The 25,849-nt window shown below is 32.2% G+C and overlaps 1 protein-coding gene across 1 annotated transcript in view; it reads right to left on the bottom strand.

Moving 5' to 3' along the window:
• The window catches only part of LOC118201665 (F-box only protein 9), a 71,434-nt gene that overhangs the window by 9,781 nt on the left and 35,804 nt on the right, over nt 1-25,849 (bottom strand). Inside the window, exons 8-11 of the mRNA XM_035373806.2 lie at nt 22,053-22,114; nt 9,204-9,289; nt 7,065-7,181; nt 3,225-3,460 (exon numbers count right to left, since the gene is read on the bottom strand). Coding sequence (XP_035229697.1) covers nt 3,225-3,460; nt 7,065-7,181; nt 9,204-9,289; nt 22,053-22,114 — 501 coding nt within the window. The remainder of the gene's footprint in view (nt 1-3,224; nt 3,461-7,064; nt 7,182-9,203; nt 9,290-22,052; nt 22,115-25,849) is intronic.

The following is a 25,849-nucleotide window of genomic DNA, read 5'->3' as shown; positions in this document are numbered from 1 at the left end:
CAGCTGGGTATTTTGTAACAATATATATAAGATCTATTGCTTTGAGGTACTTCAGATAAGTAACCACATAAAAAGAACTATTAAAAATACATAAATAGTGTTTTGGAAAATAGTGTTTTACAACATTACCTTGAAAACAGCTCTACAATCTTTTTTGACCATCACAGTGTAAAAACTACACTAAAATAATTTATTGCAGATTATTTTATTGTTTACTCTATCAAAAGAGAAATCTTGGCTATGTAATTTAATCTTTCAGACCAACACTCTGAATCCTTTATAAAAGCTACTTTGGTATGCAGAAATAACCAAAGAAAGCAAAAGTTACAGAAAATACAAAATGGTTCTGTTTTCCTTTCAAGATGGAAAATCTCACTGTAAAAAAATGTGAAGAAAATAGGAATAGCAGCACCAAATCTTAGTAATATTCAGAAATACAAAACATAATTGTGGAATATAATGAGACATAGTGAATTCACTTTCAACAATGAGATTTCATCGTGCGATGCCGACCATATGAGTACAGGAGAGCTAAACGTGTGTAATGCAACATCAACAAAGAAGAGGTTAATAAAATGACATGTAGACATAGTAACATTGGGACATTAGTTCTTTTCAGGAGTGCTAAGCCCCGACAACCACTCTTAGCCAAAAGTGGTGTCCTGGTCAGCATTGATATATCAATTGGTTCACTGTCATTGGCTATGGTGCCAACACAACCAGCAGGTGTTTGAAAGTGACAAACTTGCAGAGAATCTCAGTTAGTGGGGAGAAAAATTACATTTACGACATACCTGCCTTCTTTTGTTGAGTATTATAGTCTCCATTTCTAGACTTTATAAGTCGGAAGGAGAAATTTTCTTCCTGTTTAAATTTTTTATATATATTTGTTTACTTATTAGATTGGTTATCTAGATTTCAGACTTTATACTGTATAAACATTTGGCAGTACATGTATATAATAATCAAATAACAATGGAACAAATAAAAAAACTCGGCTTTATTATATAACATGTTTGTAGTCTTTGAAACTGCATTTTCCAGAATATTAACCCTTTAGGCTGGCTTGATTTTCATATTTTCTCCATCTACATATATTACTAGTCACATCTTAAAACAGCTTTTAAATAATTCAAGATTTATAATTGCTTTCTGCAGTTCAAATTATATGTAATATGGTGCTTGTGATTTCAGGGGGCACATAATCTGCAATTTGAAAAATGTGCCTAACATTTTTAATTTCAGATGAGTTTTATTTTGAACCAAGTTGCTGCAAAAATGTTTACAAAAATATTGCAATAAAAAAAATATAAAATTTGTAAAAAAGAAAAATCAGTCTTGCTTTATGTTAAATTACATAATGCCAAAAAGATAAATATTTAAAACAGCAAAAAAATTTAGATATGAGTAAATACAGTCAAAAGTCGTTAATCCGGACTCGTCGGGAATTCGACGATTCCGGATTATAGATCATCAGTTTAAATCTCGTAAGATGGCATGCAGAAATTCTAAAATTAAAAATATGAAACCGTAATTTATGAAATAAAGAACAATTATGTTCTAAAGGGTATCAAAATTTACAAAAAAAAAAGCTTAATATTTATTTGTTTACTTTATTATTAAACATTTCTTTCAATGTAAGTTGTTTAAGTTGCTTCATTTTATGTGATAATACTTTCTCTTAAATTCTATAAACAGACATAATTTCTTGTTCAGTTACAAAGTTCCGCTGTTCAAGTACCGTAATTGCTGTGCTGAGAATACCGACTAACTTGTTAATCGAAATGTTTTCGTTTTCACTAACATCTCTGTCACCTTCTTCACGTCTTTATCCATTTTTTGCAGCAATTCCACTTTTTGTTTGATGGACATCGAAACATACTTTCGTTTTGTAGATCCTTTGGGAGCTCCAGCATCGGAAATTCTAGTTGACATAATCGAAAGTTCAAGTTTACTTTTATAGTATTGCTCTTACAGTCTGCAAAAAATAATAAGCCGGATCCAATTCGAAAATTAAGGAACAACGCAATCATCAACATTAACTGAAATAGATAATTAGATAATTTTAGCTTATGCCGTTATACATAAAATGTGCACGCGAAAACGTATTCTGTGCTTGCGCACACGCATATGCGCAGCCGTAAAAGGTCTTACGCGCACACGTAAACGCCTATGCGCATGTGTCAACGCGGCGCATGCGCAGAAAGTTTTTAGCTTTTAGGTCCGGATTATGGGTGTCCGAATTAACGACTTTTGACTGTATTACAAATTGCTTATAGTGACCTTACAAATAAAGTTAGCACTGTTATTTTTTCTCTCATATTATGCAAAGTTTCTTTTGCATGTGATAAACTGAAGCGTGGCCCCAAACATAATTTTTAACTTGCCACTCTTCATACCAAATGCGAGTCTCTTTGCATATTTCTTTCCTGTTTTTCCTTTCTTGGAGTAACACACAGCACACTGTCTTTTGGGTTTCTTTTTTATTTCATCTGGTGGTGTATAGCTGGCAAAATGCCTTTCCACAAGGTGAATACAGGAAAATTTTGATGAATAAATTCAAAACTTTTATGCAAATTCTCTACAGTGTAATGGATCTTGTATAGCCATCTATTGTCGAAATAAAGAATACTAGGACAATTTTACCCTGCACTAAGAAACAGTGGAATTCATATTTGAAATCAAGGGGGGGATTTATCCAAAATTTTCATATGAATGGTAACAGCGGACCAACTTCATACTTCCATTCAAATCATGGGACCATACATGCAGGATTAAAAGTTTTACTAGCTTAAAAGACTAGTAGCTTAGTCATAAGCTTTAAAATTGTATGTTAGGAGTTTTAAACCTCTGAGTGGTGTGACTTTTTGAATCTTCTTATAAGGAACCAGATTTAAATAGCCTTTATTTCTACATTTGCATTAAATCATTCTTTCAGTTTAAATTTTCATTAATTAAGATAATATTTAGATCATTAAAACAAATAAGAAAGCAACATATTTTAAATAAATATATATCAAATGATAAAAAAAACTCATGGCTGAATGAGGTCATGGTCATGCCACTCTGGTTAATTAGATTAACATGAGTGCCATGAAAAACAAAGGACAATTGTATGAAGAAATCTAAAGTTTTAGTATTTTTAATATTTTGAAGTCAATTAATTGTTACCAATACAGAAAAGCTTTATATAATCAATTAAACAAAAAGATTTTTAAATTTACCAGATGAAATGTCTGATCGTCTGTTTCTTTTGGTATCTTCTGCCTCCTAAATCTGTAATAATTTGAAGAAGGAGGAACAGTGGATTCAACTTTACTTCTTTTTACTACTGCCATCACAGTACTACCAACAAGTTTATAACGTCCACACATCACATTTTGGTGCTTTGACTTTCGGTAGCGCAATTTGGGCAGAGACTGATAAGGATCATCTGGTGTCGTCATCATAAGAACAATGCCTATAAGATAAAGCTCCATCATTTTTTAATATTCATTATACATTTACATTTACATTATACATACATTTACATTTCATAACACAGACATTTATATATTATTACACAATTAGATACAAAATGAACAGAATTCTTATTTATAAAGCATTACTTTTTATTACATTGATATTTAGAAAATACAGTACAAAGTCTGAGATCTGGAATCACCAGCAATTCTGGATTTTTGATGCTAATACATTCTCTTTAATTTTATAGCTAGATATATAATTTTTGTGCCATATTAAAAATTCTCACTACACTGTCAATCAGAATTTTTTATTTTTAAAAAAATCTGTCACTTCCATCACTATCAGTAGCAATATATTCCAAATTTAAAAATCATACTAAAGATTTTGTCATCCATTAATTAGATTTTTAATTGGGGCACTGTCATCCCAAAGAAACATTTTGTTGTATCATTTTCATTTATTATCATTCTCATTATTTCCTCAAGAATTCCATTAAAGGAAAAATTTTGCCTTCTGTAACATTCAAAAACTACACAAAAATAAGGTTGCTGCTTTTCCTGATTTTGAAATTGCACTTTCTTAAGCCGGAATTGCTCCAACGCTACTATCTCATGCCAAGGCCGCTACAGAAGACAATTACCAAACATGCTTTCACTCTGTAGATCTAGCTACAGCTTCAGAATTAGAAAGTCTTTTTGACATAATTGAAAATTCGAACTTTAGATATGAGATAGCTGCAATAATAACATGTTGAGAAAATAATAAATTGGATAAAAATTGGTTAAGAAAGAGTGCAATTTGCCATATAAACCAAATTTGATTTCCTCCAAATCTTAATTCTTTCATTCTTTCCACTGTAATGCTACCAAAGAAAGCCAGTATGAGTAACATCCTACTCCAAGTAAATATATTTTGGGGCTTGAATTATTGTTTAGGCCAGATAGAAAATTGCTACCCCCCCCCCAATCAAAACCACTCAAAGGTTTTTAGCCACAAACACACTTCAGGAAATATAATACTCCATAAAAAGCAGGCATGTCATAAAAGCAGGTTTTTTTTTTTTTTTTTGACTGAAAGGGGCTGAAAATGTGTTTGTGGTTAATGTCAATCAATGGTATTGTCACTAGTCATGGTGTGATTCCTTAGCTAGTGGGAGGTTGAAAGTGACATTCAGGAATTTCAGTCAAAAAAAAACTGCTTTTACAACATGCCTGCTTTTTATGGAGTATTATATTTCCTATTCTTAAATTTTGTGGGAAAAACAAATTGCTGGTGATTCCAGATTTTGGACTTTGTATTGCAATAATTTTTTTGGTAATAAATTTTTAAAAAATTGTCTTAAAAAAAAAGAATCAGTGTAATATGGATAAATTTGCAGGTCTATAGTTTCAAAGGTTAAACATAACATTCCTCTTTGGTTACAATAAAAAAGAAGAAAGCGAACCAAGTGCCAATGCAAAAATACCAGGGGGGGGGGGTCAAGAAATTTCTAGACAGAAGAAATGCCTGAAAAGCAGATACCAAAAAGGTATTGGGATAATTAACTAGAACTGAAAGATTTTCATGAACGTAAAACACTTCTAGGAAATCTAATTTGCCAATAAAAGAATTTTTATAACAATACAATTTAAAATACACAACTATTAGACGTTTTACTGCAAATTATTCAAGCGCAGCTAATTTTACTGTTAATTATAATTCAATAAATTTTGCACAACAAATGAAGTTAAACTTCAGAGTTTGTTAGAAACAATTATATTCTAAGTAAAAAAAGGCTTTTTTAAAAAATATAATTGACTTTTGCATACAACAAAAGTGGACATTTTGCATTTTAAGCAAAGAACAAATCAAACATTTCAATATACCAAGAAAGAAGAAAAACACACCATTAAAATTAGACGAAAGAACAACCCTGTGTTAGGCATAAGTTTAACTGAAACTCTATTGATTTTGAGCGCGAACAGGTACGTCCCTCTTTGTCAGAATTATTTTTCTCCTTATGAAGAGGTATCTGTACCTATTCATTGTCAAAATCGATAGTGTTTCAATTAAATCTATCAAACACAAGGTTCTTCTTTTGCTTAGTAAAAAAATGTAAATATTGGTTTAGTTTGGATGATTCCATAAAAGCAATATAAAATACAACTTTTGAAATGGGTTTCTTTTACAGAATAAGTACAGTACAAAGTCTTTAATCCGGACTCGTTGGGACTTCGGCGATTCCTGATTAGGGGTTTTTCCAGACTATAGATCATCAATTTAAATCTGGTAAGATGGCATGCAGAAATTATAAAATTAAAAATATGAAACCGTAATTTATGAAATAAAGAGCAATTATGATCTAAAGGGTATCAAAATTTACAACAACAACAAAAAAACAAAAAAAAAAAGCTTAATATTTATTTGTTTACTTTATTAAAAATTTCTTTTAATGTAAGTTGTTTAAGTAGCTTTGTTTTATGTGCTAATACTTTCTCTTTAATTCTATAAACAGACATAATTTCTTGTTCAGTTACAAAGTTCCGCTGTTCAAGTCCTGTAATTGCTGTGTCGAGAATACCGACTAATTTGTCAATTAAAATTTTTTCGCTTTCAATAACCTCTCTGTCACTTTCTTCGCTATCGGAAGCGATATTTTCTGGATCTAGAACCATACTACAGATTTCACTGTCCGTTAATTGATTGATGATTGGCGCATTGTCGTCGCAATGAAAAACTTCTGTTACATCATCTTCATTTATTACCGCTTCTCCATATTTCTTTACAAAACCCAACAACTGGAAAATTTCACCTTTAGTCTGCAACGTCTGAAAACCTTCATATTCGCGGCTATCATCTTTATCGTCCTCATCATGAAATATGGTAGATGGCCATAAATTATGCCAAGCATTTTTTAACATATCTGGAGACACATCTCCTACAATCTTGCGATGCTCCACACACCAGATTTTATGCTAAAAAATTTTTAAAAAGTCTTGCCACTGTTCAAGAAATTTAACATAGATTTTTAAAATGCTACTTTATATTTGCATTTCAGCGCGTGCACTATTCACATATCCATAGGCTGAATGATAGACATACTATTTGGAGGGAAGAATAATTCGGATACATTATCTTTCACTAAAACTTTAAGTGAAGTATGCACCGAACAGTTATCAACAATCAGGACAATTTTTGAGTATCAGGTAAACCAACCAAATTCAAATGTCGCCAAACCTCGGGTATAAAATGATTTTCAAACCAATCATTCATCAACGCTTGTGTTAGCCATGCTCTTTTATTTGCGTGCAAACGTATTATGTGCATGCGTAAAGGTAAAACGCATAGTGCGTTTACGCATGCGCAGAAAGTTTGTAGCTCTGAGGTCCGGATTATGGACGTCTGGATTGACTTTGTACTGTACTTCAAAATGCATAGAATCTCTAGTACTTAAACATTTGTTTCTCTTTAATAAAAAAATAATTTTTACATATACTTTCTTGGTTGTGTGTAAATAATGCAATTAATATACATTTAAAGTCTACTGCTAACCAAATTTTGTACATTACACTTAAAGACGCTAAATTTACTTATTTAAATCTAATAAAAACTATACATACCATCTGGAAAGAATCGTATATATCTATAATATTCAACTAAATAGCATGGCCTGTAATTTGTATCTTGAAATGAAGATTCTCCATATCTCACATATGTTGTTTTGCTTATATATACACCTATAAAAATAAATAACAAATATAACTTATAACTATGCAAATGAATTGCACATAGTTAAAGAAAAGAAATGTTAGTTGAACGTATAATCAGGTTACTTCATGTTTGAATAATCTCAAAATAAAAATCTTCACATTAAGTCTTTATATAAACCATAGATTTTCACCAATATCCACTGAGATCTTGGGGGGGGGGGAAGAAGACATTATTGAACTGGAAGTAATAAGAAGGCAAGAATGAAAAAACAGTATTTCTGAAAAATTTGGTTTCTTTCTGAAGTAAACATTTAAACTTTCACCTGATTATACAAATACTACAGTTAGGAATTTTTACATGAATCCATAATAAATTTTATCAGCTGATCTTTCGCATTTGTTATCCAATGTTATCCAAGTTGTATGTAGGTTGATTTTTCTGTTTCAAGGGAATAAAGTTATAAACTGTCAATGTAGCATTTTAAAAGCATGATTGTAAATTCGTACTTGCAATGATATCCAATCACGTAGCATGTCGATGTCTTTTCACTGCATGTGCTGCAACAGGAATCTGTGCATGTTTAGTCAGGTTCATTACTATAAATACTTTGAGAAGTCTTTAATCATCATCATTTCCACATTGTGCGATGAATTTTAGTTAATAATTTAGTTAAGTACAATGAATACCTAAAAACATTTTCAGCACCTTTAGTTAGTACCCAGAGATTACATTAGAAAGTCATCTCACATGTTACAAAGGCTTGGGATGTTGAAGAAACTTCACACGCCAAAAAGGTACCTCGAAAAGGGAAGTGGCGAGTTAAAAAAAAAATGGGAAACTAACCACATTCAAAATAATCCAGCAAACATATTTCAACTAAAAATATTAAATTAAAAATGCATCATGGACTGAATGAATTTTTACAATTAAACGAAACAGTTTTAGACATTAAAAAAGGGGGGGTCAAAATATCCCACCTTAAAATGAATAAAATTTTGAGCCTTAAAATTTCCCATGTAATAAATATTCAACAACTGTTCTAAAATCTTGGATAACTTTTCATCAAACTATGATATTACTTCAGTCCTCTCTGAAAATTTTCCTGTGATAATTATGACATTTTAGCGTTAAAGATTTCACATTGTGTATGTGGGGGGGAGATGACCTTGTCTTATAATTTCAATAAATAAACTTTTATAAACAAGAGTCAAACATGTCGCCTTAAAAATAAATAAAATTTTCTGGAACTAATTTTTTTTTTTTTTTTTTTTTTTTTTAATGTAATCCGTATTCCCATTTCTTGAATAGTATGTTTAACAATTCTGGAGCCTTTACACTCAGTAGTTCAATGTATAGAGAGCTCAGAGTAGGAGTGTTTCAATTTTAACCACCTTGTATATAAAAATTTTCTGAATGTTCCATACATAATTTATAAAGTACCGTTTTATAATCTTTGTGAATTTATTGTAGTTTCTCTTTTGGTTAAGTTTCAATAGTGTGAAGAAAATATTTTGGTAATATTCTTATGTGCTATATTCAAGGGGGTGAAGAGCAATGATTGCTGTGATGGAGAACTATGTAACTAACTGTAATTTTAACATAACAAATTTTATTATCATCTTGGCCAAAACAACAAATACCTCGTTACTAAGATAGCAGCTAGGAATTTGACCCAAATTAGACAGAGCCGTTTTAAAGAATTCATCCTTTTATTTCATTTAAAAATTTATTTTGTCTACTTCTATCAATGGATTATACTTTACACAAAATATTGCATATAAATTTATCTGCTTTCATTTTTTTATTAAAACAAATTCTAATTTTAACTGCAATTCAGGTTATCAATAGCACAGCTGAATGGTATTAAAGAAGAAACTGAAGTCCGCTATACAAAAAGTTAAATGTGGGGATGTTAAAAATTGCATTTAAATGCTTAAATCTTAAGCCTTAATTCTAACCATAATTCTCATAAAATATTTCAGTTTCGATCATATAATACAAGTCTGAAATGATATATTAAGATTTACAACAGTAAATTAAAAACTTACCATTGAAAGACAAATGAGGACGCTGAATAAACATGTTTCTCCAATTATCATATCTGTTTGGAGTATCGATGTTAACTTCCCATGTTCTGAAGGGGGAAAAAAAAATTTTTAGTTTTTTCAAAAAGTATTATATTAACTAAAAAGAAAAGAAAAAGGAATAAAATAGTGATGCTGCAATTTTAATTAGAACAAATGCATACACATTTAAAGTGATTAACCTCAAAGTTAAATTATTTTCATTATTAGCTCAGTGTTTCTTCTCAAGACATGAATATACTTAAAAAACATACTCATTAAACTCGGAACTAACAAAACACAAATCAAACTTGATTTGGTAATTTAATTATGACAAAACATGCATAAAAATGAGTTTTTATAAACACAAAAATATAAATATATGTAAGCATCAATGATTTCACATCTTAAAATTTTAATATTTAGATGGAAAAGGCACATTAATTCAAACTTTAGAATTACAGAAAATTCAACCTGACATTGGCAGTTAACTTTAAAAAAATCGACTAATATATAAATTTGATATAAGTTTCTCTTTAAGAAGTACTGTTCTGTTACATTGAGATGTATTCGATCTACCAGAAAGTTCTGTCTATTTTTTGAATAAAACAAAATACAAATTTTTCTTACCATCAATAAACTTAATTAAATAATATAATTGCTAATATAATTAATGAATTCTTGCCAGTGTGAAGGCAATCTGTATATCCCATTTTTTGAAAAATGTTTTGTCTTTTGATGCGAAAAATTGAACCAGTGCTTGCTTGGTAACTTCATTTTTTAATTTTTTGCCTTTCAAGGACAAAGTCAGAGGGTGCTGGTAGATGCAACAGAATTTCCCAGCAGAGTTCTGCAATTTTTTTATGAGTCCCCAAAGCAACATGTTGCCATTTTTATCATGATGCAATATGATAACCATCCTACTGAACATAGCCGGCTTCTTTTCTTAAACTGCTGTCTTTAAATTATCTAGTTGCTGAAAATACATCTACGAATTGAGCTTTTCGTTCCATTTTAAAAGCTCATAATGTATTGGTCCTCAAATGTACCACAATATTTTCTTATTCAAAGTCAAATTTGGTTTAGAGGTGGAAGGGCTAGGTTTACCGGGTTCACAGTATACCCTTTTCCTTACGATATTTTCATAGGTAATTAACTTTTTATCCCCAGTTTAAGAAGGGCTCGATTTTGTTCAAGCAAGCAGAAATGTTCATATGACGACTCGATCATCCAAATTCTTCTGACACATGTGGCAAAGAATTCATGTGGAATTCACCTTGAATATTTCCACACCAATCTTATCTTCCAAATATGGTCCAAAATGGTTTGTTGAGCTGAACCAAGCCTTTCTGCGATCTCTGATGTTGTCAGAATAGAACTTGCTCCAACATGGTCTTAACATCATCATCGTCAATCAAAGATGGTCGCCCAGAATGCATCAGAAAGTTCGAAATCGCCCGTTTCAATTTTTTTTAGCCATTTTCTGCATATCCTATAAGAAATTGTAGCTTCATCAAATACTTTCAATAAATTTCTACATGCTTCTGTAGCATTTCTTCCTTGTTGATATTCATATAAAATAGAGCGGCAAAAATGAACTTCATCAGTAACCATGGGTACACTATCGCTTCACACTTATCAACTTTGTTTTAGTTAATTTTCTACACCAGTATGTAAACATTAAGCGATAAAAATAGTGAGCCGAACATGCACCAAATAAATATGTGCTTACATGTCGAAAATTGTTGTCATAGAAACGGACAGAACTTTCCAGTAGACTAAATGAGAATCATCAGACCAAATCAATGAGAATATCATATGAAGACAAAAATGATATTTCTCAACCAAATCAAAACTTATAATGGTCAATATATGGGATGATGAGTGTTTGTGACTTCTATTTACTTTTAAACCAAAATTACACCTACCTGATACTGCTGCAACTTCTACTTCAGATTTCAAAAAATGTAAGCACCTACCTCAAAATTCAAGCATAATAAGTCTTGATATAGTAATATTTACTTGTTCAAGCAAATTTTAATGCTTGAACAAGTAAATATTACCAAGATATTCCATTTTCACCAGAATTACGTTGGCAAAGAGGCAAGTAAAATTTTGTTTTTCAGTCCCTTTCCAAAAGTCCACAAAACAATTTAGACAAGTGTTTCGACCAGTGCTGAAAGGTGCCAAAAAAGGTGCTTGACGAGTAAATGGTTCAGTTATGGAAGAAGAGTCAAAGCAGTAAGAACGATGCTAGAGATGGATAAATACTGCTAATGTGCTTCCACAGCATGAACAGTTAATGAGTTCTGTAGATAATTAAAATACATGTAAAGGTATGACACAGTACCATACATATACTTGGTAGAAGTGTATTACTCAGTGTATAGCTTATGTAATACACTGATTACTCAGTGTATAGCTTATGTAATACACTGAGTGTGACTATGAACATTTAACAAAGTCACTAATTCAAAAAGATAAAATAATAAATTAATAAAGGCAACATACAAAATTACTCAAGGTTAAAGTTACAACACATGACATTAATTAAAATATATACAATCAAAAGGCTTTAATCCGGAAATCCATAATCCGGAATGATCTATAATCCGGATCTCAAAGCTTTCTGCGCATGCACATAATGTATAACGAACAGTATAAGCTAGGCTAAAATTATCTATTTAATGTTGCAGATTGCGTTGTTCCTTAATCTTCTAATTGGATCCAGCTTATTATTTTTTGCAGACTGTTAGAGCAATTTTATAAAAAGTAAGCTTGAACTTTCGATTATGTCGAAAAGAGTTTCCGATTCTGGAGCTGCCAAAGCATCAAAGCGAAAGCATGTTTCAATGTACTGCTTCCGTCAATGAAGAAAGTGACAGAGAGGTTATTGAAAACGAAAAAATTTCAATTGACAAATTAGTCGGTATTCTTGACACAGCAATTATAGAACGTTGTAAATGAACAAGAAATTATGTCTGTTTATAGAATTAAAGAGAAAGTATTAGCACATAAAACAAAGCTACTTAAACAACTTACATTAAAAGAAATTTTTAATAAAGTAAACAAATAAATATTAAGCTCTTTTTTTGTGTGTAAATTTTGATACCCTTTAAATCATAATTGTTCTTTATTTCATAAATTACGGTTTAATATTTTTAATTTTATAATTTCTGCATGCCATCTTACCAGATTTAAACTGATGATCTATAATCTGGAAAAACCGATAATCCAGAATCGCCAAAGTCCCGATGAGTCCGGATCAAAGTCTTTTGATTGTATACAGTCGATTCCAGTTAATTGGACCACATCTGGAAGCGATCGTTTTAGTCCTAATAACCGGCTAATCCAATTACATGAACATGTCCTATGTTGTAAGATGGGACGTGCTATATGTAGCACACAGTAAATGTACATGTAATTCATGTACTAAAATGTAATTATGACCTTTATTGTGCGGTACACACGTATGGCGAACATACATGTAGAAACAAGAACTACAGTTGAACTTTTTTCATTGAGAAAATTAATTTAGAAACAAATTCTAAGAAATGATCTCCATGACACTCAGCATGCGAAGCACATTAAAAACGAGTTCTTACCAAGTTCCAATCAACATTCGAAGAACTCATCCAATGTGATCCGATGCGTTCTCTTGACAGATTGCACGTGAACAAAATCGCCACAAGTATCTAGGGCCTTCATTTCCCTCCTGCATGATATACCGATACAAAGTTTCAATTCATTTCCTCGCATCCTGTGTTGTCACTTGCACCAACATATTAGCAGCAGCATCAACATCACTTCCTTGGTCTCCCGATGCTGTTGTGTGTTTTGCTGCAACGATTGCAGTGTCGTAATCTTCATTTTCATCGTAGCATTGAAGCTCGTTATCGATGTATAAAAATTCTTCGCAATTTTGTACCTGTTGGAGTTCCACATGTCAGTCATCATTTTCACTTTCAATAAGTATGTCCACATCCATCTCCAAAACTGAGTGCTTAAAGCCACAGTGAGAAAAACACTGAATTGCCTCACTGCTTGCTTTTCGGCAGCTGTCGGCCACAAATGTAACTGCTTGTAAGATGTTGACCTTTGCAGTGACTTTGCTGGCTTTTGATGACAAGGTCAGCAAACGTTCTTCATTTGCTTCAAGGATGTAATTAACTAACCTTGCATGATAAAGGGTCTTCAAATTTTTTATGATGCCCATGTCCATTGGCTGGACCAAAGCTGTTGTCCTGGGAGGTAGAAATTCTAGTTGGATGTTCTTTAAGCAATCTAAATAAGGATGTGCTGCACAATTGTCAAGAAGCAGCAGCTCAAGTGATGTTGTAGCTCTCTGTTCCAATCCTTCAGCCATTCTTCAAAAAGGTCATAGGTCATTCACGCATTTCTGTTAGCAAGTAAACAACTGGTAAACTGTCCATCCTAAGTCCTTTAAAGTAGCGAGGTTTAGAGTCTTTTCCTATAACCAACAGCTTTTTCTTGTCCGTTCCTAACATGTTTGAGCAGCACAAGACAGTTACACAATCCATCGCTTTCTTGGAGCCAGAGAGTGCAACATGTTTGTAACTTAACGAGCTGTCCGGTGTAGCACGATAATACAGCTCAGTTTCATCAGCATTGTAAACGTCATCTGCTGAAAAATTTTCCAGAAGCCTCGAGCAGTTTTGCTGATTTCCATTCTTCAGCATCTGCACTATCAGCACTTTCTTTCTCGTGCCATTTGCTTTCTTGAATTTTGTGTCATGTCTAGATTTCCATCGAGGCAACCAACCGTCCGTAGCTTTAAAGTCATTGTGGCCCAGCTTTTTAGCGAGTTCTTCTGCTTTGCATTTTAACATTGGGCCGCTTACTCGCACAGCACGTCCAGTAACAATGGCAAACCATTAAGGCCCTCAACGATGTCTGGATCCTTGCCTTCACACTTCCGTTTTTCGGAAGTTCCTCCTCATCCTTTACATTGTGCCCATTCTTTTCGCAGCTCATTCTCATTTTACCAGGCGTGAAATTGTAGTCTTTGCTAATCCGGTAACTTCCACCAACCGACACTGAATAGTGTTTTGTGGTTGTTGCTTGATCTTATCCAGAAAACCATTTTTTTCAGCCAACATCAAGTCCAGTCGTGGCATTTTGGCAGGGGAGACAAGACATGCACACAGTTCACTGACTAAAGTGGTATGAAGAAACCTTGGTGTTTTAGGGTCAAGATGTTGAGGTCAAGAGGGAGATAAAATGCTCGCCATTCAAAGCTTTGACATAAAATCATCCAAAAGGCTGGTGAAATGAAAGCTTTCTCGTGTAAACTTTAATCATGATTTACAGGCGGAAATTCCTTTCAGGTGGAACTGGACACTCTATTGTTCATTTCCTCGAAAATCGGAGATGCAGTGGGACCAATAACCTTGCTGGCGGCTAGTGGTGGATCTGTTTTAAGAAAGGTCAAAGAAAATGGTGCATGTGTTCACCTCCCACTGATTTTGCCCTTGTCATGCACTTTAAGGAATTCCTGACTTTTGATAAAGCATTTTTCTGGGGAGCGCAGTTACAGATCCTCCCATATGTTGTTGACTACCTGTACATACGCTGTACGCGGCTGACTTGTGGCTTCTGTTTTTTATTCGCTCTCACGTTTTTGGTCCGATTAAACGGAATTTTGGTCCAAATAAGCAAATAATATTAGGCTTATGTACATAGGATTTGTTTTGGTTCTTTAAGTTTTCGTCCAAAAAAGCGGCTGGTCCAATTATCCACTGGTCCAATTAACCGGATTCGACTGTATATATACACATATTAAACTAAAAAAAAAAAAAAAAAATTTAAACTCATAAAAAAGAAATAAGACAAAAGCAAATAAAAATAAACAGGACAGAATTGAAAATGTTAACTTAAATAAGATATATTAAATGCAAGTACAAAATGTATAAGGGTTCTCTACTGGTGATAAGGATGGCAGCTGAAAGTTACCCCAGCCTCTTTGAGATATTATGCGTGATATCGATTCTATCGTACATGCATTTCAAAGCACAGTGATTTTTTAAAGTAACTTTTAAAGCAGTAAGCCCATGCACAGACCTGCCCTTCTGCTAGCTGTCTAAGATGGTGTTCTGCATTCCCTTTGCAAAAGAACATATAGTGATCTGGATCTTCTGCCACTCTGCATGAGCACTGGTCATTTTCACGTCATCTAAAGTGATGCAGGTAAGTCACAAAAGACCTATGCCATGTTAGAAACTGAGTAAAGTGAAGCAAGCAACTTCTCAGAAGCTGACCTACTTTGTAAAGAAACCTATAGACTCTTCGGCCAGCAGTTCTCTTCGTGGGCCTCTGTTTCCCACAGATGTTCTCACGCTTCAATAATTCTTTATCAAGCTTAGCTTTTATGAATGATCCAGGAAAAGGCACATCAAGTGTGCATACATGGGGCTCAGTCGCTGCTCTCCTGGTTGTTGCTCCAGCAATTTCATTACCCAGTATTCCTATGTGGACAAATACCCACTGGAGTTTGGATGTACGGTTGTCTGGTGTATTTATTAAGAGTTTTTGTATGGGCCTGACAAGTGGATTTTCATGATATGTGCTTTGGATTGCCCGAAGGCTAGAGGCAGAGTCTATATAAACATTGGAATAGTTATCAGCCAATGCACAGAGTAATACAGAACTTAATGCAACTCACTCAAACTTAAAAACTGAGTTTTGCTCCTTGAGCTTTCTTTCCCAGGTCTTTAAATCTGATTATGTATTATACAATATCCACTGCCAGAGCAACATTCTCCTTTTGACCCATTAGTGTAGACAACAGTGGCTTTGAATGACGCTGGCGACTTACAGTTAATTGAAATACTGAATTCAGCAATGTGACAAGGCGGCTCAGAAATACTTTGCTCATAGTCAGAATATACATAAGTTCTATCCCACAAATTTGTTGTCTCTTTGAGTTGAAGTACACAAACTATTGCACTCTCATGCTAAACTAAAAGATGCAAAAGCGGCAGTCCTGAAATCACATTCAATGTATTAATAAGAGATGTTTATACCCACAGCAAATACTTTGAAGGAAAGGTCTTTGTGTTGAACATAGCAGATTCTTGATTTTAATAGTGACAGTTATGCCTCACATGAAGGGCCCATAAAGTAGTACATTCTAAGTATCCTTGAAGAAACTCCCCAGATTGGTGCTGCTCTCCAAAGCATAGAATGAAATAACCTGTGAAGTCGAAATCAGACCCCTTGAAATGGGCGATACAAGTAAGTGTGTTATCAATTATAACCACAAGGTATCTTATGTTTCAATCTATTTTAATATTTTTACCATGAAGGCTGATGCACAATGCTCATCGATAGCACTTACCTGGGCAGATAAGCATACTTGGTTTTTTGAATTGACAATAATAAGTTTATGGTTGTTGGCCCATTTGGTCATCTTGTCCATTGCCTCTTGAACTCACGTGCGTTTACAGCTATGCCCTTTAACCCCTTCCTTCTCGCTCCCATCAAAATGACGGGGTGAGATTTCGCCCTCTAATTCTCGTGCCCGTGATTTTTCCGGGCTGAAGAGTTCAAAAGTAATGTGCTAAAAGGATTAAAACCTATTCATTTCTTTTGCCTGGAAAAATTTTTATTTCTCATTGTACACACCAGATTGTAGTACCAGGATAATATTTTATGCAATTAGAGATATTTAGTTTATTTTAAACTAGATGTCAGCACTAATTAAACCTGTATTTATGCTGTGCTTTGTAATTTTATCATTAGCTCAGTCACTCATTTAGTCTCACTGTGAATGCAAGTGGTTTCTGTTCTGTGATAAAATATACTTAAATTTTTATTCTGTACCTTATGGAGTCAGAGTCAGATAGTGAATTGGATTCTGATTTTAGTGTAAATGGATCTGAAAGTGATTCTGAAGTAACTGATTTTTATGAAAGTTTGGTTAGTGAATCTGAGAGCAGTGATGATGGATCTGTACTGTTGCCTGGATGAGCATGGACTAAAATTTTGTCTACTTCAGCAGATCATGCACCCCACGTTTTAAATTTTGGGGAGCACCAAAGCTAAATATAAATTTTTATTCCAATTCTGGCATCTTACAATATTTTAAGTATTTTGTGAAAGACAATTTAGGGGATCTCATTGTTTCGGAAACAAAATAGATATGCCAAACAATGCCAAAATTCTCCAGGATTCCACCTATCCAAAAATAGAAAACCTTGGATACCTGTCCCACTGGAAGAAATTCTTAAATTTCTCAGTATTGTTATTTTGCAAGGCATTGTAAAAAAAAAAAAAAAAAGAAAAAGAAAAAGAAAAAAAAAATTCAGAAATGAATTGGAGGAAAAAACATTCAATTTCAACACCTTTTTTCAGAAGCATAATGCCTTGTAATAGATTTTACAAAATACACAAGTTTCTGCATTTTGTAGATAATGAAGCTTTTAATTGTCACACACATCCAAATCCCAAGCTACATAAAATCTGGCCAGTGTTACAGGTTAATCTGGCCTGAATGAATTGTTTCAAAGAGCTGTAACTCATGGACATGATATTGTAATTGATGAAACCCTCATGCTTTTCAAAGGTCATTTAGGATGGCGACAATATATGCCGAAAAAGAGATCCCGTTTTGGAGTAAAATCGGATTTGTTATGTGAATCACGTTCAGGGTATATATGGTCACAAATTATATATACTGGAAAAGGTACGTTTTTTGATGCAAAATATAAAGATCTGCCCCAATCAATTCAAGTTGTGATGTCACTTATCAAGCCTCTGCTAAAACAAGGATACTGTCTGATAACAATTTTTATACCTCACCAGAATAGGCAGACATGCTTTTAAAATCTCAAACAGACACTTATAGAACTGTAAAACTAAACCGAAAAGAAATGCCTCAAGAATTAGTAAAAAAGAGAATTGCTTTTCGTCGAAGTAAAGTTCTTGCCATGAAGTGGAAAGATAAAGAAGATGTTACCATGTTATCTACAGTTCACACAAATGACATGGTAGATGTGCAGTGTCATAACAAAGTTGTCAAAAAACCTGCAATTGTCACAGATTACAATAAAAATATGGGAGCAGTAGCTATTGTAGACCAGTACCTTGGAGATTACTCTATTGCTCGAAAAAGAGGAAAGAAATATTATAAGAAAATATTTTTTCATTTGTTAGACCAAACTATTTTGAACTTGTATTTTATTTACAAAAAACAGGGCGGGAAAAAAATCCCATTTGGTGTTTCGTTTATCTTTAGTAGATAAACTTATATACCATCTAAAAAAAAAAAGCCAGCCAAGCTTGGAGGATAATCCAAACCGTTTGATTGAAAGACATTTTATTAGACGGATACCCCCAACTGATAAGAAACGTCAACCATCAAGAGAATGAAAAGTGTGTTGTTCCAGAAGAGATGAAAACAATAAGAGATGTAGGAAGGAAACTCAGTACTACTGTCCAGATTGTGACGTTGGCCTTGTTTATATTATACGTAAGTTTAATAAAATTTTCTTTTAATGTTTAAAACACATATTTTTGAAATTTTCCTGGCTTACTGGAAAACCAACATTCAGTCAAAATAAACCTGAACGTTGGCTTTTTCTCAAAAATAATATTTTAAAAATTTCAAGCTAAAAAATAATCCAGAAATTAAAAATGAATGCATATATTGTACATTCATTTATTTCTACACAATTTTCTTCAATAAAAAATAAGCACTTTTATGACCATTTTCTTGAAAGTTATCCGATTGTTAAGGGGTTAATAACTAGTAAAAAGTCATCGACATACACTAATATTTCCATGTAAGATTCAGCGCTGTGTCAGCAGCGATTAGATTCCATAGCTGCAGACCCAGACAAGATCCTTGAGGACAGCTTCTATTGATAGGACGTCAGTTCAAACCTGCGTCCATTGTGGCTTGCATGCGGGGGTCGTTAAATTAACTATGAACTAGATCAAGAGGATCTTTGAGCAACCCATGTCCTGTAATTTCTTCAGTATGTTGGGCCATGACAATAAATCAAAGGCCCTCCTGTATGTCTACCGAGAAGAGACTGCACTGAATATTTATCCTGTTATTTATTACCATTTTTCAGATGTGTTGCAGTGCGTAAACCACTGATCTGCCAGGAATGAAACCATACTGTTTTTCACTTATATTTTGTCCAGAAAGAATATAGTGTTTCAATCTTTGTAGAACAACTCCCTCTAGTACTAAGGCAGGCACGAGGCAAATAGGCCAATAAGCAGCCACAACATTAGAGTATTCATTTGCTTTTAAGAAGAGTGCCATCTCAGCAAGTTTCATGCTAGCTAGGAAATGCCCATTGTGCCAACACACTGTTATGTAAGCAAACAGTAACATTAGATGTGTGCTGTTTATGGCTTACAGAATGCCACTGTCTACCTCATCATGCCTTGGAGCTTTTAATTCATACTGTACAATGCTTTACATTTTAGGAAAATATGTCAACAAACACAAAAATTCTGTTATTTGAATCTTCCAAAAAGAAGGATGAATATTCCATACAGTAAACCTTATTTATCAATTCTGACTAGCATATGTTTTTATCTACAATACTGACATAGCACTAACAAACAGTCAGTTTGTATCCTTTGATATAACTGACTGCAAAAGCAACTTGGCTAATTAACCAGCCTCATGTATTTCAAGCATTCACTTTAATCCACTGACAAGTCTTTCAAAGATCCCTATATAATCTCAAAAGTCTGTCAGTTTCAAGAGCTACACTCTTACTTCAGACACAGCACAATACAATTCCAATAATCTGTGACCACTTAATCTGTGAATGCCCGTAATTTATGTTCAGCACTAACAAACAGTCAGTTTGTATCCTTTGATATAACCGACTGCAAAAGCAACTTGGCTAATTAACCAGCCTCGTGTATTTCAAGCATTATTCACTTTAATCCTCTGACAAGTCTTTCAAAGATCCCTATATAATCTCAAAAGTCAGTCAGTTTCAAGAGCTACACTCTTACAATTCCAATAATATGTGACCACTTAATCTGTGAATGCCCGTAATTTAGGTTCATTTTTGGATATAATCAAACAAAATTTTGGTTTTCAGAAAATTCAGCATGACTTTTTTTTCTCATAAGTTATCTAATAAAAATGCATTACATTCATAACCTACTTTGATTGAAAATGTTTATTTTATTAATGGAGCTATACAGAATTTCCTGCACATGCATCAGTGCTTTCTGTAAGTGATAGTAACAATAGTAACTGCTAATAGTAAACATGGATCACGATTCTCTTTCAGATATTTTCCTGTTTTTAAAATTAATTTTGAGTTTATGCAATTAGTATTTGGTTTGTTTGCATACATGCAAATAACAGGCTAGTTTATATTAGGAGCAAACAGGGATAGTTTATTAAAAATAGCACTTGTGCAGATTTTTTTCAGCATTAAAAATGATAAACATAGCAAACATGGGCTCAAGAAGATTAATAAGTCAAAAATTTCAATTCTAGCATTCTTTTAAACTGGCAATAATGTTATTAGTTCACTTGCACATGCATGGAATATAATGGGACCATCAGCATAGGGTAATAGTAGGCAAAATCTTACTTCAAGCATTTCTGTAAACACTATAATTTTAAGTGTTTTAGCAGAGTAATGCAACAGTAACAGTTTTTTCTTTTGTTTAAAAATTACTTGGAGAGTAATTTCACAAATGGATATATCGATTTTATTTTGTGCAAAATATTTGGTTACATTTTTACAAAAAAAGTTCTTTATTTCCCCAAAATATTTCCCTCTCATTTATACATTTTTCATGTTTCTGCTGGAATTATTTTCTTTACATACAAATTTCAGTCTTTCTTTACATTTAAAAATTATACTGATTTTGTATTCACTAAATCTGGTGTAAATAATTCTTAAAATATGGGTATATTTTGGTTAGCTATTTAATGCACAAACAATCCAAATTTAATATAAAAATCAGAACAGCTCTGGTGGAATTATTTTCTTTACATACAAATTTCATTCTTTCTTTACATTTAAAAATCATGCTGATTTTGTATTCAATAAATCTGGTGTAAATAATTCTTAAAGTGTGGGTATATTTTTGGTTGGCTATTTAATGCACAAACAATCAAAGTTTAATATAAAAATCAAAACAGGAAAAATGCAAATGAAGCTAGAAAAAAACATGATTTATAGTCCACAAAATTCTTTAATCTGTACAATCCTTCGTCCTAAAATAGGCAGACTGCAATTCTGTCATACAAAGAAGTTCAAACTTCAATTTCACAAGTAGGTACACAATTTACTACCACAACAACAACAACAAAAAAAAAAAAAAAAAAAAAAAAAAAAAAAAAAAAAAAAAAAGATCTTCTCATGAACTTCTGTATTCATATCTATGAATTTCTTCTATATTTTGAACAGGACAAATGCAAAAATAAACAGCAAAAATTTCAGTTTTGAACTAACAGAAAAATTACAAGTACTTTCAAATTTCATATGCTTAAATTAAGATGTGACCAACGTGTATTTTTCAAAATTTCTTTTAGAAAGAAACCAATCATGATGACCAAAACCGATTTTTCATTTGTTAATATCGACTAATTGATTTTTTTTTCATTCAGTTATTAATTACTTTTAAAATTTTAACCAGCACCTTTGAAAATGTTTATCATTATATTCATGCATAAAATATACATGTTATTCAAAAACTGACATGAATAACATTCTAAAATACTAAATAACTAAATTAAAATAACTAAATTATAAATAACTAAATTAAAAATTTTAAATAAATTAAAATAATTTTTTTAGTTAAAAAAATATATTATTTTACCTAAGGCAAATCAATCTCCATATTTCAGGATCTCTAGCACAGATGTAGAAGCCACGACATACCTGAAACAAAATTCCATCAATAGAACAGATAAAGTAATATATATATGTGTGTGTGTGTATGTGTTTTTGTGAGTGCAGATATTTCGGCCATTTGGCTTAGGCTACTTCACTTTTACTTAAGCTCTAATTATATTTTTTACTGGTTCTCAACACTTTTTTGCATATTTGTTATACTTTGGAAGGCTATAATTTCAGCATTTAATATAATTTAATTACAATATAATTACAGTAATAAGGTAAAAATTATTTTCACCATATAATTTCTAACTAAAACTGTTTTAATTCCATTTGTTTCTTAATAACTGCCATTAAAAATTTTTTTACTTGTTTAGTATCTACAAAATACTTCAATTTCAAGTATTTTCCATGATATTATTAATAAGCTTTCTTAATTTACATACAAAATTTGTATTCATTTGTAAGATTTTAAAATTTATTTAAAAACTTTTGTTTTACAACATTTACCATGTTTATTGTTCACAGTACAAGACTTCAGACCTATTGATTACTTTATGATATTGATTAAACTATTTGCAAAATTCAGGATACTATATTTATTTATTTACATTCCACATTAACCCTCTGTTGCATACAAATAATCTAGAGAAGTTAAACGAAAATGTTTGTATTTTTTCTACTTCAAATAACCTTAGTAATAATAATAATAATAATAAAATTATTCACATTTCGTTTTAAATAATTGCTACAGTTTGTTCACTACAGTGAACAGCATGCATATACATAGTCACAAAAGTAAGTATGCAGAGTGTATATGATGATGTCCTATGAAAACAATATTAGACCAACAATATTAGAGTTTTCAAATTAACGATTTATTTCGACTACAGCAAAATCGAGCTTAATAACAAAATGAAAAGTAGTTAAAAAATACAAATATTTAATTAGCAAGATGAGCTTAACTTAAAATAGGATGTAATTTTACATCATAAAAGTAAGTATACAAAAACAAAGACATTAATATTGCAAATTTTACAATTTTTCAAAAAAATTAGTAATTTGTTGGATAGCCTTTGGCCTTTATAACACCTCTCAATCTAGATGGCATTGATTTTACTAAATTTTGAGTGACAGAAGATGGTATTTTCTACCACTCCTCCGAAAGGGCTTTTTTTAGATCATTCTTAGTTTTGATCTCTTGCTTTCTAAATTGGCAATCGAGATAATCCCACAAGTTTTCAATGGGATTAAGATCAGGTGACTGCGGTGGAGTTTTTAGCTGTTTTCGACACGTGATATAGCAGCCATTCCCAAACAATCCGAGCAGTATGTTTGGGATAATTATCTTGTTGGAAAGTGAAGGATCTATCGAGTCCCAATTTAGAAGCACTTTGGCTTAGATTATTCAAAATATTCAAATAGCTATATTGATTCATTATTCCGTCGATTATAAATAAATTTCCTACTCCAGTTGCTGCCATGCAACCCCAAACCATAATCGAACCACCACCGTGTTTTACAGTTCCTCTCATGTTCTTTGGTTCTAGAGCTGCATTTGCTTTCCTCCAAACTTTTTGGTGTCCATCTGACCCGTAGATGTTGAATTTACTTTCATCCGAAAAAATCACGGAATTCCAAAAATTTGTATCCTGCTTTACATTTTCTTTTGCAAAATCTATTCTCTTTTTGCGATTCACTTTGCTAACAAATGGTTTTCTTTGCATATTTCGACCATGGTATCCTGCCTTCCGTAACACACGGCGAATTGTTTCAGGATTGCATGACTTCGAAAAATTGTTTTTAACATCAGTTGTCAATTTTGGTGCGCTAATCGCCGGATTTTTTTTTTCACATTTCCAACAATAATTCGCCTTTCTCGATCCATCAAAATGGGCGGTAGTCCTGTTCTTGGCTTGTTTAGAGTATTTCCCTCAGCCTGGAACTTTTCAATGATTTTTTGCACTGTTGTAGGACTTTTGCCTATGATTTTAGCGATTTGTCTTTGGGACTTGTTTTCCTTATAGAGCTTTGTTATTACATCTTTTAGATCTTTTGATAATTCTTTACCACGTGGAGTCATTGGTGAATTGTTGATGTACTTAAAGCTCAAACTTACAAGCTTTGTAGCAGAACTTCTTATCCCTGAAATACAAAAAATGACTCGAGAAGTTTCATTCAGCCTATTTAAAAGTAAAAAATTCACAGTGCACATATACTTTTGTGATTTACATTTCTACTGGTAGTTAACAAAATTACTCTTAAAAGTTTTTAAAATATAAGATTTGGTTTATTTTTCATTACTTTATGACTTGAATCAGAAGCTATAAACAACACTCTCCAAAATAATATTTTTCTAATATTTATTTGAGAACTAGAGCTTTTTTCACTTAAGCTATGACTTGCATACTTACTTTTGTGACTAAGTGTACATACGAATCTCTTCCCAATGATTTATGGTCATTGCATTTGAAATCATTTCCTGCCTTGTTTGCAGTGATCATTACCATCTTCTAAATGGTAAATCCACAACTGACATGTACATACAGATTCCACAAAATACCTTCATTTCGTCGATTGTGATTGAATTCATTTTGCTACGATTTTGTAACCTGTACCTATTGGATTCAAATGGCAAATGTTCTAGAAATTCCTAGCCAAACATAAACATTTCCAGTGGTGTTTTGGCTTGATAAGCAGTACATTTGGATTTCAATTCACTCTTTTCGGTAGATCTTTATCTACCCACTGCACAATTTTCTCAAAATGACATTTAAAATAAAATGTCTAAAATTACTAATTACGAATAAAAAATGTAAGAAAATGTAAGCAATATTATATAATGTTTACTATGAGAAATTGTACTAACTTGGAAACAGAAGTAGCAGCCATTTTCCAAATAGCAATGCTTTACTTACTGATGCTATACAGCCATCTATGATTGACAGTTGAAAGTTCTAATAATATAGAATAAATAAACACAGGAATGGAATCTGTTAAGGCATTTATAGCAGAATAAACAAATTTAAACTTTTGTCTACTAGAGTGGACATGATGCAACAAAGGGTTAAGAATTTTTTTTTTTAATAGAAATTTGAAATTTTTGCTTATATTGTAATTTTTGCTTTTTGATTCACTTTTATTTGGGGTAAACTGTTTAACTGTTTTAATTCATTTAATTTTGAGCAAGGCCTTTTTTATTCCAGCCAGTAGTGACTGGATTAATGAACAGATATTGATTTAATTTACACAGAACTGATTCAAGATTAATTTTGTATATTTGTGTATTTATTAATTCAGAAACAAGGCTTTTCTTTTTACATTTTTCGATATATCAATACCCTGACGACTATGTAAAATATATTTGTCTTTACTTTTTGCACTCATCTAGTGGATATGGTTAATTTCTGGGGATTTAGGAAGAGCGCTAATGTTCTTGTTAGATTTTTCATACATGTATTCAAAATTGAATAGGGGATAAATTTTAAATATATTATTTTTCAATTTATTTTACATTGTATATTAGAAAGTAATAAAAGAAAATGCAAAAATAAAATCTATTAAAATCATGCACAATCAATCAGGAAACATGAGGAAACAGACATTTTAAACTCTATAAATAACTGAATTAGAAAGCATATATATATACAGGGTGCCTCCAAATTTGCCCAACAATTCAGAGGGATAATGGTGAGTATCAAGAACTCGTTACCACAGAACATAGGATTGTAAACCATATTTAGTACGTGAAAATCACACACACACAAAAAGAGATATCAA

This window comes from Stegodyphus dumicola, chromosome 1 (assembly GCF_044657685.1).
Source record: "Stegodyphus dumicola isolate Sdum_Otavi_A_Nest chromosome 1, ASM4465768v1".
In the NCBI taxonomy this organism is placed as follows: Eukaryota; Metazoa; Arthropoda; class Arachnida; order Araneae; family Eresidae; genus Stegodyphus; species Stegodyphus dumicola.
The sequence above is the reverse complement of the archived record's forward strand: the minus strand, read 5'-3'. Positions and strand labels throughout refer to the sequence as shown.